The sequence below is a fragment of the Haliotis cracherodii genome, unplaced genomic scaffold (assembly GCF_022045235.1).
Source record: "Haliotis cracherodii isolate W230 unplaced genomic scaffold, xgHalCrac1.p SCAF_4, whole genome shotgun sequence".
In the NCBI taxonomy this organism is placed as follows: domain Eukaryota; kingdom Metazoa; phylum Mollusca; class Gastropoda; order Lepetellida; family Haliotidae; genus Haliotis; species Haliotis cracherodii.
Window position 1 is genome coordinate 69,748,172 of NW_027266297.1, and position 11,832 is coordinate 69,760,003.

At 35.9% G+C, this 11,832-nt stretch overlaps 1 protein-coding gene across 1 annotated transcript; it reads right to left on the reverse strand.

The window, feature by feature from the left end:
* Positions 1–2,172: 2,172 nt before the first annotated feature.
* LOC139478467 (uncharacterized) lies at positions 2,173–9,020 on the reverse strand. The gene is made up of 3 exons (XM_071260936.1): positions 6,368–9,020; positions 2,762–2,875; positions 2,173–2,285 (listed from the first exon to the last, which is right to left on the reverse strand). The coding sequence occupies exons 1-3, from the start codon at positions 9,018–9,020 to the stop codon at positions 2,173–2,175; spliced, it is 2,880 nt and encodes a 959-aa protein (XP_071117037.1).
* Between the last annotated feature and the right edge of the window lie 2,812 nt (positions 9,021–11,832).

Below are 11,832 nucleotides of genomic sequence, written 5' to 3' on the forward strand. Positions count from 1 at the left end.
GGTCGTTATGATACTTTAACTATTGGGCAGTTTGGCAAGGACTATAGGACAAGTGCCAATTTCTAACTCTGCAAGTGATAAAGATACGAGCATCTATACTGAAATGTCGCATTGAAAGAATACAAAAGTTTAAATCCATAAGTCAACCTGTCTTCGTCATTATCACATTTGAGTCTGCTGATTTTGAATGTTCACTTAGAATCTTTTATGTCATTCAGCTCCAAAATGACGTGCAGTAGCTCAGTGAAAGTTCTGCATATGATAAACAATGAAGAATGTATTGAGCATCACTTCTTACACTATCTTGGGACAGATGAAATAGCCTGTCAAGTGTCATAATGTTTGGAAATTCTATGCACAACATTCTAAAAGACATTTTACAGATTATTTTGTAAATACATCAATCAAACTTTAGAAACTCCTCAGTTAATTCAGGTATCACTGATTACTATTTGACAAGGGTCAATGTCTAGCATTGGTCAACTGTAAGTTAAATCAAACTCATAAATTCACCAAGTGAATGTTCAGGGCAATGGATCAATGGATAAGTGTGCACTTGATTTTTATTCTTATCTCAGTGGAAAGTATACAACCCATGCTGCATGTGAGGCGCTCGTCTTCAAGTTTAACAGTCACATAACCATCTCATCCTACTGGGTACCCATTCACTGCTGGATGAACAGAGGCACAGTTGGAACAAACTCACTTGCCTCAGGAGAGACCACATGTGCCACTTGTGCCTGAGGGTGGGGCAGGACTGAACCCCAAGAATCTCTCAGGAGTCAAGCTGCCAAACACTGTCACCCATCCAACTACTCTCTGCAACCAGCATTGCTCACTTTCATCCCATTTGTGTCTTAGGCACTCAGTGCTGTACACAAGACAGACCGCATACCATCACAATTTATTTCAAAAAGTTTTTAATGTATTGTTACTACCTTTTGATATAAAACAACCAGTCCATAACTTTCACTAATGATATAAAGTCTCTTTGTAACTTATAGGGTAATGGTTTATTCCTAGATGGATCTACATCCTAAATCTAAGTTTGCAGATGATTAAAGTTTCGTTTGATGACCTGACTCATACATACCTGGACTACTCAGCAGCAATTACTCAAACACAATATCAATCATGCCCACATAATCCAAGCCTCAAATCATTAAAACATATTAAAATGCATGTATACCTAGTAGACATCCAAATATTGACCACCACTCTAATTTAGTCCCCACTTATGACAAGCAATAGAGTGCTTGGGAATTATTCCAACCCAGTCAATACTCGACCCATCAGTCTCATATCCTATAACCCTGGCTTGACAAGAAACATTACTCATCCTATCCTAGGCTCCTCAGAGAGATGAAATAGACTAACAGTCAGGGCCTGGTGTGAGAATTGGGGTGCTGGTATTGAAGTGAATTGCCTCAAATGTTATCCATCCTGATTATCATGTATAGCTGCTCTTAGCTTTGAGCAGAGAAAATAGAGCAGTGTTGTGGATGTGACAATTATATACTAGTAAAATAATATGATGTTTTGTTCCATATTCTGTTTAATGAGTATTTTCTAAATAAAATGTCATCGTTCTTCATTAAACAATGAGGTCAAGATTTATAGACAACAAATAAATTTAAAATGAATTTAAGTTTCACAAGTCTCTCTCTTTTCCTTCAAAAGTGATTGCTAAAAGTGATTAACGATTAACTTTAAGCAAGGTTAGCCTGCAAACTTAATTCCATTCATTAACTTTGTCCTAACCAAAGTAACTACTTTTTGAAATAAAGAGTAAGTCAAGGGTTCCTTGTCATAACATTAACGTAAATCTTCAGTTTTAAGAACAAAAAAATATTTGACAAACGGAACAGGGCCTCGTTCCACAAAGCCATCTTAGCGCTAAGGTGATCGTAACTCCCATACTTTAACGCTGGCTTACGATAGTCATAGCGCTAAAGTCGCTTTGTGGAACGGGTCCCAGAAACCTGTTCATTTCCTCATGGGAGGAGAAAGAAAGCTCATCTTGAGTGGATTTTGTTCATTAATTGGTAATCACATGGGTAATCATTAAACAAAGCTGATTTCTTAGTTGCTGAATGAAACTGGTGTTTCAAGTTGCCAACAGTAGCTGCAGCAAACACTATAGATATATAAGGACTGCAGAATTTTGCAGGATCAAGGTTTCAATTTCTCATGAAGTGGTTTGGCTCTGAATCGTTTAGAAAGTCCAACCCTAATTGGTCTCCTACAAGTCCTCAGTGGGTAAATTGTCAGCAAAGAATCCTCATCTGTAATTAATGGAGAGAAAATATCATAAAACAAAAGACACAAAATTATAATTTGTTCATGCTTAAGTGATGAGGTTAACAAAGCGTATAACTTTATGGTTAACAACTACTGATTTATCACATATGGCGACATTTTGATGTAGATTTAACTGTGCAGTATCTACTTCGAAACATCCTCATCTGCAATAAATCAGAAGATGTTATCCATGAAGTTGTAGGCTTTGTTATTTACTCTCCAACTTCTAGAATGCCAATCAAACAGTAAGGGATGAGGTTGTGCATCAAGGGAGACAACTCTGTCAAAACGTTTTTACCTCTATGTTTGTGTCAGTGACTGTTAAACTTCATATGGGACCCAATTGAATTTCTTTGTACCCTAGTTTTTCAAATGAATATTAGTCCAAAAAGGACATGAAAATGAATGGGGCTTTATCATTTCATGATTGAGAATGACACTGTGAAGACAAAAATCCTACCATATTGTTTTGAGTCTTTAGGTCCAGGTGATATGTCATCAAGGTTAGCTGAAGGTGCATATTTCCACTTGAAACATGGTGATGTGGGAACTGGGGCCTGCTGACATTCTCGTTCTGAAAACACACCACCACAACAACAGGCAATGAGTCAAAATTTATTGAATGTACACTGAGCAAAACATCATTTAATATACAAGCAACATTAGGATTTCACAGAATACAAAACTTAAAAGTTATGGCATTATATTTCATACAATATTTCAAAAACATTTAAATTATATAATTAGTTGAAAATCTATAAACAATAAAATCAGCAGCATGTGAATTGACTTTATTCCTCAAATAAATAACTTCAAATTTAAGTTTCACATGATGTTGGGGATCCCGCAATGTCAATATATGCTCTTCAAAATATAGAAACCCAATATGGATATTTTTGGCCATAAAATCAAAATTAGCGGACCAAGAGGTGCAAAATGAAGATGTTTAATGTGTTATAGTGTCTACGACAAATTGCCCGGATCAAAATGATCACAACAAGGGCATGCAAACCATTAGTCGGGAAACACGTACGATTTGGAAAAACGTACCCAGTGCATTAACAAAAGAGCCATGGAGCTGCGTGTACTGTATGTGCAGATGCACTATGAACAGTATTTAAGTGCAGGGTTTTTGATTGCCTGGCATCTGCATCAATTGAAGCCAGAGTTTTCAATGTAGCTCCCAGCACCATCACAAGGCTTTAGGATCAGTTTCGGCCAAGGTCAAGACAACCAAGAGTAACCACCCCCACCCAAGATCACTACATCCGACTGTGCCACCTACATGAAAGGATGACCACAGCCACCTCAACTGTATTTCAAATACCCGGACTGCGCAGAATCTCCGACCAGACCGTATGAAACCATTTTAGAGCAGCAGGTCTACAAGCAAGACATCCTGCTCGACACGTCATATTGAAAGTGAATTTGCTAGAGGAAAATGGCAAAGAGACATGATTTTATAAACTGATGATTCTTCTATATCATTACCATATGTAGAAAGGACTTAAGGACTTTTTGGATGAAAACCATTAAATGTCCAAGAAAATGAACCATTCTGAAACCCTGGGCTTGTTCCAATAGCATTATTTATTTTATATTCTATAATTTGAAACTTGTATTTTGCTTTCCGAAAAAATATTTGTTGTAATGAATTGCTACTTTTCCAAAACATCACCGCCTCCGTGGTCTAGTGGTAGAGCGTCCGCCCAGAGAGCGGAAGGTCCGGGGTTCGATCCCTGGCCGCGTCATACCAAAAGACGTTAAAAGATGGAACTTGTTGTTACCCTGTCTGGCATTCGGCATTAAGGGGCAAAAACAAAGACTGGTCGGCTCAGAGTCAGTATACTGTGTCTGAGTGCGGTATTCATGTTAAACTGCGGCATGGCATCTCAGTGGGCTAGCACTATAAATTGGCATCAGTCCAGACTAGTACAAGCAGCCACACGCATGCATGTCGCTATATAAGTGCAATAATCTTGGACGTGACGTTAAATCCAACTTCACCTCACCTCACTTTTCCAAAACAATGATTTCTAGACATGTTATTGCATATTTTTCCTTTCATGGAACACATTATCAACATAAACAACAGATAACATTGGTCCCATTCTCATCATTTAATTCAGTATTATTTAAACAACCATTTTGAAAGTTACTTACCCTGAAAACTACCTTCAGCATCACAATCGTGAAGCTAACTGTTTTGTTTGTTTTTTAATTTCAATGAGCAAACAAAACCCCTGGATTGGGAGTTATTTTTATTATTAAGTTCCAAAAATTAAATGTGCAAGAATTGCGCTTGCATGACACTGGGTCTACCTCTGACTATATAATTACTCAGACTATTAAAAGAATGTAGAATATTAAATTTCCTATCTGAGGGTGTAGAAGTAACTGCAAACATTAAACTGATTTGAAACACAGACAATGCTAAGTGTTGAATGAGATTTTTTTATGCGTAACAAAAAGAACAGCAAATTTCAACACTTTTTATTTTACGATTACTGTGCAACATTTTTATATTTTTAACAACTTTAAGGACACTGTGAGCGAACAAAATACAGCTTAATATCTGAACATAAATATATATAAAAGGGATTTATATGCTTATGTATAATGTTCTTGATTAGTAAGTAATAGCAAAATGAATGGCCCTGATGAACATGTAAATTAGTACAATATTTTTTATCCTAAAACATTTGACAACATTAAATGAAATGTTTTTACCATGTAAACAATGTTTTGAACAGAAAAACAATTAGATACCACATATCTTAACTGGACAAGTACCTGTTTGGCATCAACTTAACGTCAATCAAACATATTTCAAAACGTACTAAATTATACACATTATATAGGACATGTATTTGTTCATTTTAATGTGGTTATTTCTCTTCATTTTGTCTCTGAATTACATGATAAAAGATAGCAAAGAAAGCTCCTCTTTTGTATGGAATTATCTGGATAATTGTATATTAGGTCCGACCAACGAGGTACATGGCAAGGGGTATATATATATTTTTACAATCCTTGTTGAAATAAAGTAAACAGTTTAATATCCTGTGATTACAATATTCAAAAAAACACCTGATAACATTATACAAAACGAGAGGAGAAAATCATAATTTTTTTTTGACTAATGAGCACCTGGTAAATCGCTAGACATTAAAGTCAATCACACAACCAAAGACAATTCCAAGACCAAGAAAATTCCTTCTAAAATTATAAGCATATATATTTATATATATTTATATATATTTAATAAATTTATTATGCATTTGTCAAAGTAATACATTTAGTTTTAGTTAACAAAAAAATGAAATGGCTATTCATTCACCTGTTTATATGAAAGGAAATCTGTACATGTTGAAGTTTTATTCACATTTCATTTTCTAACACTAAATTCGTCTTGTCTAAAGGTAAGAAATATGGTATACAACGATTAGTTTGTCAATTTCTAATGTATATGATGTTTAAGTTTTAAGTTTTGTAATTAAATTCTCCAAGTAAATACAGCAGATGAGATCACAGAACAAATAACTTCATGCAGAATCCAAAACTGTGAAGTGTATTTGTAATATGGAATTTAATTCGACTTCAAAGAGAGGGACGAACAGGAGGGATATATATGTTCTCGTGGCATCCAGGGGGATAAAGCCCTGATATGGAAATTGTTCTGCAAAATTTAATCACAATGTCAAACGTTACTTAATGGAATAAATACCATGAGGAACATATAGACGTCATTAAAGAAACAGAGTAAGATGTGTGTAACTTTAGATCATTATATTAAAGAATATGTACAGGCTGTGAGTCTTGTAAACTTCACTTCTAGTAAGCTAAGCTATTAATGGTCAATATCTAAAGATTAAGTTGAACTGAAAGTTATTGGGACCAGCCTTAGAAATTGGCATTAGTCCTGTAGTCCTTGCCAAACTGCCCAATAGTTAAGGTATCATAAGGACAAGTAGGGTTTTGCTATATGTTATCATTATAAGGACTAGTGGGCTAAAAATGTTAATTTCTACCCCTGGGGACAGTGATAAAAATATCATTTACAAACCTTTTATTTGGAGTTTGTTTTCTTCATACATCACTACATCTGATTCATCTGTGGGCAGATGCAAGTCAACTGGAACGGTATGGTCACCTCCAGGGTCTTCTACCAATAGCCCCTCCTCTCCTGGAACAGGCATCTGATCAACAGGGGCCTGTCCATAATCCTCAGTTGTGTCTCCCAGGTATTCTGCAATACTGGCTTGTGAAACTGATGCTGTAAACTGTTGAGTGCAAAAACACTCAGTTTCTCCACTAACAGGGTCATTGGTTCCTTTGTTATTCATTGGCAGAGAATATGTTGAACATGTTGAAGTTTCTTGTATATTATGATTACTTAGAAAACATGTCGATCCTAGCTCTGGAACAGAACTGACCTGTTCTGTTGAACACGGGAGGGAACAACATAATACACTTTCTTCGACTGAACATGTCAAATATCCATTTTCTCTCTGTGTTTCAACTGTTGACACATCTGACCTCTCAAGGTCAATATTATCTTCAGATTGATTTTGTAGTGGTGACACATCTCTCAAAATATGTGGACATACCACTGTCATGCTTCTGGAAGGAAATCCATTTTCATCAGAGTCAAGTGACAAAACATTCACATCTTTATGAGAATGTACAATTTCAAACTGAATGTTTTTCTGTTTACTGGACTCATCCCATGTGTGACTTTCTTCAACATTTCTGGCAACAGTTTCATTGTCATTTTGTAAATCGTTAAAGTTAGTGTATGCTTCCATCAAATCATTTCCTCCTATATAAATGTCCTTGTTCTGCGGAACTAATCCTACTTCTTCAAATGGAGTGGGCAGATGCACAGTGGGCCCCTCTTCTATCAATGCACTACCACCATGAAAATCTGTCAAATTTTCACTTGATAAAGGAGGCTGTTCTGGAACCTGCATTTCTCCTTGATCATTCTGTGCATTACCACTGATCAAATCTTGTTTTATCAATTGAACATCTCCAAAAAGTATTTTTTCATCCTGCCTAAAGTTCTCATTATCTACGTTTTGACCTTCATCAGAGGAACTGTCCTCCAGGGTTGGTCTCAGTGGTGACAGTGATACCCCACTTGAGCTATTCTCAGTTTGTGACAAGTTCTTACTCACCTGAGTATATTGCATGCTAGGATCTATTGGCTCTAGAGAATCTTGAATGCATTTCTCAGTTTCATGAGTGCTATTCTCAGATGAATGCAAGACTAATGCAGCAAGATTTTCATGAGACCTTCTAATATCCTGGTGCTTGTTATCGTGACAAGGCATGGCCACAGGAACTTGGCAATCTGTTGAGGGTTCACTGATCGTCTTCAAGTGACTGATATTAGCTTCATTGATTGTAATGGGTTTTGTGTGGCATGAATCTGCTCTCAGACTTTCAGCAAGTAATGTACAATCAGAACACAAGCCAGTCACTTCACTCTCATTATCTGTTTTCACATCCAAACTGTTCCTCCCTAAGGCACACAGTTCTCCTTCATATTGATTGATGCTGGTGTGTGAATTTCCATTATCCATCACACACACTTTTGAACATTTTTCTAAAATATTGTCTATGGTTATCTTGACATCTTCAATAAGATGCCTGTCAAATCCTCCAATCATGTCATCATCAGATATTTTCTCCCCAAACTCACTGCCGGCAGTTAAACTGGTGTTCAAAGAAACATCAGGGCTAACATTAATGTTCATTTGAAAAACTGATTGGCCTTCATGCGCTCCATTTTCACTATTTTCACACAGGCTATAATTGTCCATTTCTGAATCCTGAGGATCATCTGAGCTGTAATCTGAACAGCTATTCTCTGAAACATACCCAGTAACAGAGCTCTTTCTGCCAAAAGCTACCCTCTCATCAGTAACTTGCTTTAGAAAATCAGTATCATTTCTTGATACCATTTCTTCCATTTTATCTCCAACTGGTCTGCAAGGCTGGTTGCCCTCATCATAATCAGATATTGTCTGAAAACGTGTAGACATGAGGTCCAATTTACAAGCAAAATGTATCTGATGACCAAGTGATGGACTTGCCTGCAACACACATTTTTCAATGTTGGCACTTTCATCTATTAATTCACATTCCTTGGAAAGTTCACACTGTGACAAGATCATTTCACACTGGCCAATGTCTTCACAATACATTTCATCGAGTTTGTGAATACTGATAGACAAGACAGGATCAGTTTCCAAACTCCTCAATTTCTTGTTTTCAGCCTCTGTTGTTTCTTTACCTGTTTCCACAGAAACCAAAGTTTTCTCCTGACATTTTGATTGAGAATTACTCCGAATCCCATTTTGTTCATTGCAAAATTTAGTTGTAACTGTTTTTGAAACTTCATCCAAGACATCAATTATTTCAGCTTTCCTGCAAGCAAGTATAACATCAGAGCAGCTATCCTGTGGTGTGTTGAAAGGTACATCTGTTGATGCAGCTGGAGTGTGGTTCATTGAATCATCTCTATCAAAACTGATCTTGCATGTATCACGGTCATTAGTTATATTACAACTATTATTAAGCATTACCTCTGGTAAGCTGCTTGCCTTACTAGTGTTTGGAGGAGGCAATGAAATGCTGTAATCTGAAATAGACACTGCGTCATGTTTGCGTATAGGACTCACAGGGCTGATATCCACACTCTTTGAATTCATGATTCAAAAGCAGTTTCCCTCACACATATCAGTAAATCCACTTTGAAGTAATATAGTACCAGGCCACTCTTGTCAGCTATTCCTGTAACATAAAACATTCAACAAATCTGACAAAGATATATCTTTTGATAATCATACATCAATAAAATGCTATGCAAATACTCCTACTTCCTTGTTGTGGACATTTGCATGGATAATAATGTTGTTGGATTCTGATTAATTGTTTGTGTTAATTATATTTAAGCGGTCTTCATTTAAGTTGTAAAGGGAAGTAACTTTTTTGTTGTTGTTGGTATCGCTATGTGCAAGAGACTGTGCTGTGAGCGGGGGACCGTACAGGTTATAAAACGGTAATAATGCAATTAAATACAAAACTTAAGTAACCGAGAAGTAAGACATTATTAAAACGACCGTTTATTTTCATATTTGCGTCTAAATATTAGTATATTCACAGACGTTTCTGCATTATTTTGCAGTCAATAAAGCCGACAGCGCTACCTTAGTATTTCGTGGCAATGGCACCTTTCAACTAGAACAAGAATCTGTTAGAATATGAAACTAAGAATTAGAATAAATGATGAAGTTGAAGAATGATTTGACGTCCTGAATTCTCGAAACCCACAAATGCTTTATCGGGATAGGAATTGGATACCAGTTGGTTTCATACTAAACACCTCCTCTCACCACTGCTTATGTGACATTCAATTTCAGTAATGTAATATACATGTACTGGGGTATGTGATATACCCACTGTTAAGCACCATCTATCAGACAGCAGTGAATTGCTTGCAATAGCCGGTTTTACACATTCTAAACCAGTACTATGACATCGTCAGTCTTGGACAGGACACTCTTCCATATCATTAATAAGTTTCAAAGAATACTTAAGACGTTTTGAAGAATATTCAGCAAGGACTTAGAATATGAACAAATTGAAACTCAAAAGATATTCTGATTTCTTATTCACATGCTGCAATACAGCCGTTTTTCTTCGTATTTTAACTGAATCTTGAATCATACAATATTAATACTGTGTAGGCATGGAATCTCTTCATAAACTATTCCCATGGTGCATTTTGTGATATCCATGTTGGGCTTGCCCTTTTGATTTAATCCATTTGATCTTATTTATATGGGCCTGAGTTATAAATGCTTGTTTTGAGATTGTATGTCATACACAAATAGCATTCCTTGAACTTGTTTGAACTTGTTCCATTGTTTCATGGAGGTTAATCCAATATTGTGTAGAATATACTGCCAACGATGTCAGGGACTTAGTCATAAAATGCTACACGTACATATACATGAATTTATCCATGATTCCAATCCAAACACAGTGCCAATCGCAGACAAAATGGGGGAAAAAACATAACTGTGTCAAAATTGGAGCTTTTCTAAAAGACTTTTTTCTTAAATATTCCAGGGTATAATATAATATCAATGCAAAAATGTAAAACTAACTAAAGCCTATTCTTTGTTATTGGTCCTGTTATCAGTGAAATACAAGTTACCTCTGCAAAACATTTTCATTAGTTATTACTATTACTGAAACAGCATAACTTGGAAACTGTTTTATCCCAAATTGGAAATATTTACTGACAATAGCTTCAAAACTTGGGGCCGAATAAAAGTATTTAACAATCTTGATACTTAGAAATGACAGAAAAATATGCAGCATAGTCAACACTTTAACAGCAAATTGCACCAGTTCACAGGCTGTAAGCTGTTTGCTTGCATACCGTGTCCTTCCAACAACATACAAGGCAAATTAAGTAAATACATCACATAAAAATATAAATGATAGAATTCCAACCTGTAAATACATATAGATAGCGCTGGAATGGGAATATTTATATCATCACTCGCAGTGATCTATGCACTCAATCCTCATTCAACTTCGGCCATTTGAGGACATGTTACATTAGGCCCCTTAGCAGTTCCAGACAAATATACTGGTAGTTAAAAGTTATTAAACAAACAAAGACAAACAATAAACCAGTATAGGAATGGACTGCTGTAATATTCACCTGGGTTTTCAACTTGAAATAGTTCTGAAGTAGTGCTGTCTACTTACATGTTGATTGTCCCCAGGACTTACCCTTATTAAAAAGAAATAAATAGTGGTGGGACGATATACCCATGCATCGGTGGATTACGATTTTTTACTTCTCGATCAGTCACACACTAAGTAAAAAGTATCTATTCCTACCTTAAATGTTTTCTTGAATAAGTGTTACACCAAACACTAATTACTAGTGAAAATGAGTAGTGAAAACGTAAATATTTTCATCCATTGCGCCATACCTGACACTGCCAACCATTAATCATTAGTGTGCCAGGTATTTAGCAATCCTGTCTATGAAAAAGATGGCTTACGCACCACAGATAAAAGCAAATGCAAGTATCGCAAAATGTATGGAATCGTGAGCTAGGTATCGTGATATAGATCAGACTGCATAGTTGGTGTATCGTCCCAGACCTAGAAATAAATCCTGTTCTAATTGAAGGATAGTTTTGGAATCCACATTAAGATGTAACAAATATGTATCAAGAAAACTAAACTGAACTAAAAGAAAAATATAACACTTCAATTTGTGATATTTTACAAATTGGGATAATTATGCACATCTCCCTTTATATATTAGATTTGTCATTGATAATTGTGACATATTGATGCAATCTGTCAGTATATATTGTATGATAATGTATCAATACGCAAAATGACTTGGCCTATTTAGTTTTGTTCTTGACTAGATCGAGTCTTGTAGAATAGATTGAAGGTGGCAAGAACTGTTTAAGTTTGTTCCCCCAA